At 43.7% G+C, this 8,583-nt stretch overlaps 1 protein-coding gene across 1 annotated transcript in view; it reads left to right on the top strand.

The window, feature by feature from the left end:
* Positions 1-5,187, top strand: part of NAB1 (NGFI-A binding protein 1) — a 25,643-nt gene extending 20,456 nt beyond the window's left edge. Inside the window, 3 exon segments of the mRNA XM_017728785.1 lie at positions 1-50; positions 1,267-1,416; positions 2,516-5,187. Of these exon segments, the coding sequence (XP_017584274.1) occupies positions 1-50; positions 1,267-1,416; positions 2,516-2,607 (292 nt within the window). The 3' untranslated portion in view covers positions 2,608-5,187.
* The last annotated feature ends 3,396 nt before the right edge of the window (positions 5,188-8,583 follow it).

Genomic DNA, 8,583 nt, shown 5'->3' with positions numbered 1-8,583 from the left:
GGAAGAGCACAGCCCCAAGGGCATGTCATTAGATAATGCTGACGGACAAGGTATGGTAGCTCCCAGGCACGGGCGTTGCTGCCAGCAAAGACATTTGGTGTTATGCAACCTCTGTCAATGGTGGTGTTTATCTCGTACAGAACCCTGAGCCCTGAATGGACAAGACAAGATCTCTCTCTGCCCTGAAGTGCTTATGGTCTAAATAATACAATCAGATGTACACTCAGGTTCTGTTCTGTTCCTGTTGTGTATCTGGCAAGCTGCTTTCCCCAGGGATAACGTGGGGAGGGAAGGAGGTTGGGTGCACTGCTGTTATTGACAGCAGGACTTTGCTCTACCTTTATCCTCAGTTTTGAAAAGAAAGCAGAGTGTTGCATTTCATTTGTGTTCTTGTTTTGTGGAAATCGAAAGCAGGTAATATAGTTGGTACCCCTTTTTGTTTACCTGTTTGCGCAGTCTAGGAACAAAACCTGAGGAGCTGGCTATGTAAATTACTTAGCACTAAGCAGATTCTAATGATGTTCTTAGTAGCTTGTTATTCTTCAAAAAGCTTACAGTTCTGTGGTTCTTTTTGATTTACCAACTGGCTATTCCTTGTCTTGAATTAATTTTAGGAGTGTTTGTTTTGTTTGAGCGTTTTTGTTTGGATTGCTTTTTCTACTGTTGTGAAATGAGACAAAATGTTACAAACAAAAGAAATACAACCAGAAGTTCTTGTGTCTGGTTTTTAAGTGCTAGGTTTTTTAAGGGGGTTGAAATGAAGTAGTAGAGGGACAACGAAGGGAATCAATACAAGTAAGTGTTAAAAACAGATTTTGATTTGTGTGTATTGGTCAAGCAATGAGGTACAGAAGTAATAATGAAGATTAGGTGTATGGATCTGGCTTTCCTTGGCCGAGCAAGCTTCTTTATGCCATTTAGCCATTGTGCAGGGGAACTGGAAATTTTTAGGATCTCAGAGGGATTGTGCAGTGGGAGAGGAAAATTTTTCTATCTCAAGGATTTTTGAGCAGAGTAAAGGGTTTTTTTAAAAAGGATTACTTTTTTTTTTTTGGTCTGGCTGGGTGTCCCTTTCTAGCAGTGCCTTGGAGTAGTCTGTGAAGCAGTATATTTACATAAGCTTTGTTTTGCTAGAAAACTTCCCTGAGCAGCTGGAATTTAGGATGCACTTTTGCTGATAGAATTAATATGTGTTTAAGGCTCTACCTGTTTTTTAATACTGCTTTGCTTTTAATACATCACTGTTTCACTGTGAACAACTTGCAGGTGAAAGACCACTGAACCTCCGAATGTCCAACCTGCCAAGCAGACAGATGCAGCACATTTCACTTGATGGAGAGCAGCACGTTGGGAAATCTCTGTGCAGTGATTTGATCCGGCTTTACCCCAGTGGTGAGGCAAAGTCCCAGTCCTCGGGTTAGTGCTGCCCCTGAGAAATTACCCACGATTTCTTACCTTTCTGTGATGTCTCTGAGTGAAGCAGCTAGGAAGGCAGCCTGGCATGCATTGTGTGTAACCATGCCATCAAGGCTTTGGAGAAAACTCGAAGAGTGTTACTTGTTAATCTAGAGTCAGATTAAATATTATTTCGGAAAAGTTCAGGGGATGTAGTAACTGGAATCAGATAAGCAAGTTCTGGCATGTGTCTGTCCTCAGAGAGTGGTATTGACCCAAACTACTGCTGTTAAATACTTTAACTGCATCACAGTGACAGCAACGTGATTATGACACAGCTTCATTCTGTATAAAATAATCAGGCTTTTTATAAAAAAGGCCTCTTTATTATAGTTTGTAAGGACCTAGCACTATTTCTCTACTGTGAACTGCATATCATGCAGTAAGTCTTTTCCACCTGGGTTTCTAATTCACTGACCTCTGCTTGCTGCCAGTCTTGTCATTTACCTCTGGCATTCTAAATTTGATAGAAGAGAGCAAGAAACCTTTGTGAAATCTCTGTGGGTGGTTTCAGTTTAATACTCAGTGTACTGAGATAAAGCCAGGAGTTCTTGAGACCCTTGAAACTTTGAGAGTAATAATAAAATCCCATCTGAGTTTGAAAGATGCAGTGGCAAAGAGGTTATTTGAAAGGCAAGATGCAAAAGTGGTTGTTTTGAAGACAGGGCAGAATCTTGCGTTTTTCACTTTGGGATACTGTAATCTTGTCTCACCTCTTTTGCAGATTGTCCCAATCCCAGTGATAATTCACTTAGTGAAATCTCCAGTAGGGGATTTTTACCCATTGCCTCTCAAAATGCAAGTGCAGAGCGCATCTCCATTAGACCCTGCTCCCAGAGAGGGGTGAAGTAAATCTGTGATGCTTCCTCTGTCATCACTGTGGTGTAACTGAGGTGGTTCTAACCCAGCTGGGTTAAAGCCGAAGAGGAGGAGGCAAAATTTATTGATTCAACTGTTGATGTTCATATGGTTCTTGGACCTTTTTGTTGATTTAAGAACAAAATATATTTGTTTCCAACCAGTGTTTTAACATCTTTCTTTCTTTCTTTTCTCAATGCAGAAGGCCTTGGTATTTTAAAGGATTTTCCTCATTCAGCTTTTAACAACATTGAAAGGAAGGTCATAAAAACAGAACCCGAAGACACAAGATAGTCATTCTGCTCTGGGAAACAGTGTCATAGTAAAGAATGAAACTTCACAAGAGATAAAAAAAACCAGCCTTAATAACCAGTGTTGCCTCATTCAAATAAGAGATTTCAATAGCCAAAGCCTAAGAACTGGTACAGTAATCCTTGGAACAGGAAAACAAGAGACACTGCAACTGAAACAGTAATACAGGTGAATAAACATTCCTGTAAAAGTGGTTTTATAACGTGGGAAGACTCACAAATTAATATTGTGGGTCTTCATTATTTAAGAATGTATTATGTATTTGTGTAACTTATCAAAGTAAATCTAGATGTCGGGACGTGTATTGAGTCCAGTAGATGTGGCTACAGTTCATTTTACTTGAAATTTCAATGTCTACTTTCAGTGTACCTAGCGTAGATATGGTTGTTAAACATTTGAATTAAAAATCATTGGAGAATTAGGAATGCAAACCTCGTGACACAATTAACAGCAAGTTTGCAACAATATTTGTAGAAAAAGGAAAATGCATACAATATTTTCATGGTTTAAAATGTTATGTGGATATAGCATTTGATAGACCTAGACCCTGATTCTGTATTATAGCAGATGTACTTGACACTTAACTATCGCTACATCACTTCCAATGGTTTCAGCAGCCTTTGTGTAACACACTTACAGCATAATACCTACATACAGGTCAGGAGTGTGGGAAATGCCAGTTAGAGTATGGAAGAGTCCATATGATTGGCTCCCATTTCCTTGGGAAAAACTGGGGTTTGATGTACCATACAATTACTAAATCTCATTTGGTAGGAAACTCAAGAGACCAAGTAGTATGGACAGGGCTGCAAGAATTGTCATTCAGACCATTATAACTTCGTGGACTTCTCTGTGGATCTTAAAAAAAGAAAAAGGCATCCCAAGTGTGGCAAAGATGAGATATGGTGCAGGATTTATGCATTGGTGTAAAAGGTTGCACTTGATATCCAGAAACCATAAGATTTTTTGGAGGAGAGAGACAAGGAGTTATGACTTCAGCACGTAACTCCTTATTAAGTGCTGTCCAGCCCACATGATTCTATGAATATACTGTATACTGCATACAGTATGCCAATCCGTTTCTTTATGTATGTGATTAATTAACATCTGTATTCTTTATTTATTTGACAGTTTTTATTTTTTGTACATGTTCACTTTTGAAGATGTCATTTTGTCTAAGGAGGAGTAGTTGGCATATAACTTTGGAATTTACCACGGTGTGTTTGTGTGCATCCATCTTTCCTCTGTGCTGCTCTGCAGTCAGAACAGTTATATGCCTCCATTTCTGAATACAGTTTTTGCTTACAACGTGTTCTGGAGGGGAAAGGGAGAGCTGAAGAAAGTGAGTTACCATGCCAGTGGGTAAACTTCCCTATTCAGGTGTGCACTTCATGTCGCAGTTCGCTCTGTGTCATAGGTGTGTATTAACGAATCAGTCTCTGTTGTACCGAAATGCTCAGCAAAATGTGAGCTGAAATGTCTACACTGCAGTCTCTTATCACTGTAAACATATCTAATTATTTTATCACTTGATTTGTGGAACAAAGCTTTATAGTAGAAACACCAGTAAAACAACTTTTTATACTATTAAAGTGTTTGGTTTTTTAAAAAAAAAAATGTTTCTTGAACTGTATGGTACTGTTTCACTTACTGAAGTATCTTACTTTAAGCAATGGAGTTCACAGCTTTGCTGTTTAGGCGTAAGAGATTGAATGTGTAGTTATATTTCCTCTTTCCTGTTGTGTGAGTTAGTAGCACGGATGTTTCTTCAGTTTGTAACATTAACCAGTACCCTGGTTAGTACCTGAGTAGCTTTCATGAAATGTGTATGGAACTTGTTAAAGGACAGCTTAAGGTTTGAACTGTACAGCTTGAGCAGTAGAAGGCACCAAGCAGCAAACCTTTAGAGATGCAGGAAACATTTGGTTTTCTCCAGCATCTGACACCATCAAAAGTTGTGTGTGGGTCACAGAAGAAGCTCTGAAGCTTACTGGTCTCTTCAGTTAAAGTGAGAGGAAGGAAAAAGAACTTGCTAAGCAGCACGCTGTTTCAGTTGAGTCCAGAATTTATTTTGTAAACACTAATGTATTAAATTTGCTATAAATTAAAGTATATAACAGTTATATTTTTGAGTTGTAAATGCAGTACTTTGTGTCACGACCAGTTGGTTATCTCCAGAACGATATTTCAGTTTATAGTCCAACAGGCCATTTCAGTCTCAATAAGCTGGAAGCAATTTTTTTTACTGGTTTGCAGCTGTATGATTTTCTTTTTTTTTTTTTTAATCCTGGGGTGGGGGAGGTGGGAGGTACATTCCAAGATTGCACATACGCTTGGTAATAGCAAATACTCAAGCATTGGTCTTTCCATGACAAAGGTCTTGGTGGACTGCAACCAGGCCAGCCTCTGGAGTCGCAGGTAAAGGCTTGCCTTCGTCTGCTCGGGAAGGGTTGCTAGATCCAGGGTACTCTGGATCAAAGGCCAGCCCTGCAAATGATGCCTGTTTTATTCACATGTTTATATTGTTGCTTACAAAATAAAATTCACCGTGAGAACTCTTTAGTTTCCCCAGGGTTTGTCCTTTCTTTTTAAATTGTTTTCTTAAAGGAGATGTTAATTTTGTTTGGGGGGGGGGGGGAAGAGGGGAGGAGGGAGTACCTCAAACTGCAGCTCTCACTGGAGAAAGCCTTTTCCTGCTCTTGTGGTTGAATCCTCATTTGGGGGTGGCCTCATTATGTGCACAGCCTGCAGGGCTCAGTGGGCCCAGGAAGGAGGGAGGAACTAAAACCCTGAAAGGGTCTGCAGCACTGAGGTACTGAGTTCCCTTCCCATCTCCTGTGCTCCTGCTTTTGCATGTGCTCATATTTACACAGGGTTGTAAACAGCACAGAGCTGCTAGGATGGGATGCCAGGCATGTGTGTAAGTGCTGTTTGGGAACTGGGGAGACAGAGCGTTGCTGCCCTCAGCAGCTGCCACCCTGTTCCAGCTTGCTTTCTAAGCAGCAGCCCACATCTCTGCTGAGAGGTTGTTAGGGGGCAGAAACTGGATGGGAGATGGATGGAGTGTAAAAAGGGAAGAGCAGACAAGGGAGCAAAAACATCAAAGAGAAGTTGGGGGGGCAGGGGGTAGAACCCCTCCATATACCTTCAGAACATCCAGATTGCTGAGATGGCATGGAAGTCAGGAGTGGTTTGAAGCAGAGATGGGGTCGGAGTAGATGCGATCCCCCTGCATTCTCGCAGCCCAGAGGAGGGTAAACATGGGGAATCTGAACCAGTGTTTGCTGGCTTGGGCCTTGCACTTCAGTGCAATCTTGCCCTGTTCTGGGAGAGGAAAGAGGAGAAAGGAGCAGCTACACACTCTGGTGTTGAAGGTGCAAGGATGGGGGAGAACAGCCGCATTACTGTCAGGCTCCGCACAAGTATAAATGGAAAACCTTTAGATGTCTATTTTTTGTAACTTGACACGGGCTGAGCAGTGGCTACCCGAAGTTCAGTAAGAACACAGTGGTGCTGCTGGTGCTCACAGGTTTGCATTAGGCCTGCCTGAGTTAGTGTCTCATTGAGCTGTGAGATCCTTGGTTGGAAAGCACTGTTGGATGGAACAACTTATACAAGGGTCATTAATGTTCATTTGGAGCTTCAGGAGGTTTCTCATATAGCTAAAATTTAAATTTTTATTGCTGGCTACCTGCCTAAAGCTCCTGTGTCTTTTTCGGAATAAGCAGTTGATGTGAGGGTCAGCCAGGAGGGCCTTTGTCTGTGGCTGAGCCTCTACTCACAGCAATGACTTTGCCCATGATAACAGCTGCAGAACTCATTTCCTCCCCATTTTCCTTTCAAAATACAGAGAACTCATACACAGCACCAGTGTCAGACCTGATGGAAGCATGTCAGCAGCCGCTAGTTAAAGCACAAAGGTTCGTTACTGTGGCAATGTGGGATTTGATAACTGTGTCTTGGATCTGGGCTCACAAGGCCGTGAGAAGAGCACAGCATGCTCAGCGCACCCTGCTCTGCTCCTTCCCTTGAGTGTGGAGCCATTTTCCAGCTGAACAAGCAGCATCATTCCAAGCACCTTCGTGCTGGCATCAGGCAGGCTGGGCTGTGGTTTTGGGGTGCCAGCTGGCAGAAGGAGGGGTGACTGCCCCTCCAGACATGCCCCCAACCAGGGCTAGCAGGGCTTGCGCTGTTCCCAGCCTTGAGCCGAGGTGCAACTGGGTCACAGTGTGGAGCCTGCTGGCTGTCTCCTTTTTTGAGGAGAAATGCCATGAGGCTCTTTTGTGCTGTACAGAAGGGTTGAAAAGATGTTGTGCTGCAGTGATTCAGTGGGGAAAGGATAAATCCCTCACATACACCTACGCACCACCACGAGAAAGAACTCTGTGGGCAGAGAAGGAGCAGAACATGAAATATGAATTTCCTCGAGCTGCTCAGGAGGGATGGCTTTCCAGAGCCCTTCCCCCGGTGGCTCTCTGCTCCCCCTGCCTGGCTGTGCCGGGATAAAGGCCGGCCCCCTCAGGGAAGGCCCCAGGTGGGGCTGCTTGCCCTGCCCATCACCTGCACCTGCAGCCCTGGACAAGGGTGAGGACCCTCCACTCGTGGTTTTGGGCTGTGGTTCTAACCCAAGAATGGGGCTCCAGCTGACTGGCCGTGCCTGGGTTAGCTGGCAGTGCTGGCAGGCAGCAGCTTCAGGGCTGAGAGGGATGGTGGAGGTGGTTCCCACTGTGGAAAAGCTTGGGAAGCCCTAATGTAGGCTACTGCCAAATCTTTGGGTCACCAGATGGTGCTCTAGACACCTGCTCACTCCAAAACCACCACTCAGCCTGATTCCTGATGCTCCTGTGTCCCTGTTCTTTGGGTAAATGCGCAACAAATACTGCTTTTGACCGTTTAAAAAAATATTTGGAGGTCTTCAAATCATATTTGTTTGAGGTGCACACTGTCTGTGACAGGTGCTGGTGAGGCAGGGGCCCTGTGGAGCCTGGGGCACAAGCAGAGACTCTGGAGAAGCCGTGGCAGCAAAGGTAATCACTGCTGGTTTGGGCAGATTTAATTTACACTGCAAGAGGTTTTATTCAATTCTATTTGCTTTCTTAAATATTTTATATTACTCCTCAGTAAATCTGAATTCCTCCTATGTCTATGGAGTACATGGGGATGCAGTTAATTTCCTATTACCTTGGGGATTTCAGACAGCTTCATTCTCAAAGCTATTTAGAAAATGATTTAATCACCTTGGAAAATCCTATGTAGCCAAAAAATCTTGTGTTTACTTATTACTCGGTTGTAAATTTGTGGTGCAAAACATAGCAGTACTGGGTTGTAACACTGCACATAAGCCTCCATTGAAATCCAGCGCCAAAATAAAAAAAACCCCAAAACTAAAAACCACATTGACTCTCTGCATGCAGTGACACAAATGCAGATGAATTTTTGCATCACAAGGTTGGGCAGGAATTTCCGAGGTTTCTGTGGAGCCGCCTAATCCCGCAGATGCAGGGTAGCTCGTTGTGACACACTGAATTAGGATGTGATCGTATTTACGCATTTTGAAACCCCGTAATGACTCATCCCCATGCCGTTAGAAGTTTGCTCTTCGTAAATGTGTGTTTGGCTGCTGCGAAGGGGCCATGTGAACGCCCACGGGACCTGGGGAAGTCAGCCCTTCCTCCCGCCGCCTCCGGCGGGCAGGGAATGGAGGCAGGGATGCTGCTTGGCAGTGGGTGCCTGCCTGTGACCTCCATTCTCCTCCCACTGGTCCCCAAAATGGGATTTGCACTGACACGAAGCTGCTACCAGAGGGGCCCTTAGGTTCAGCATTGCCATACAAAGAAGAGTGAGCCGGTCCCACCCTTAACACAGAAATATTGGGGGACACATTCTTGTGTTTCGCAGGGACCCGTTGAAGTCACCTCTCTCTGCGCTTGGCACCACAGTTCACTGGACTTGACACAC

The sequence above is a fragment of the Corvus brachyrhynchos genome, unplaced genomic scaffold (assembly GCF_000691975.1).
Source record: "Corvus brachyrhynchos isolate BGI_N302 unplaced genomic scaffold, ASM69197v1 scaffold370, whole genome shotgun sequence".
NCBI lineage: Eukaryota > Metazoa > Chordata > Aves > Passeriformes > Corvidae > Corvus > Corvus brachyrhynchos.
Note: the sequence above shows the minus strand (reverse complement) of the source record. Positions and strands in the feature narration are given on the sequence as shown.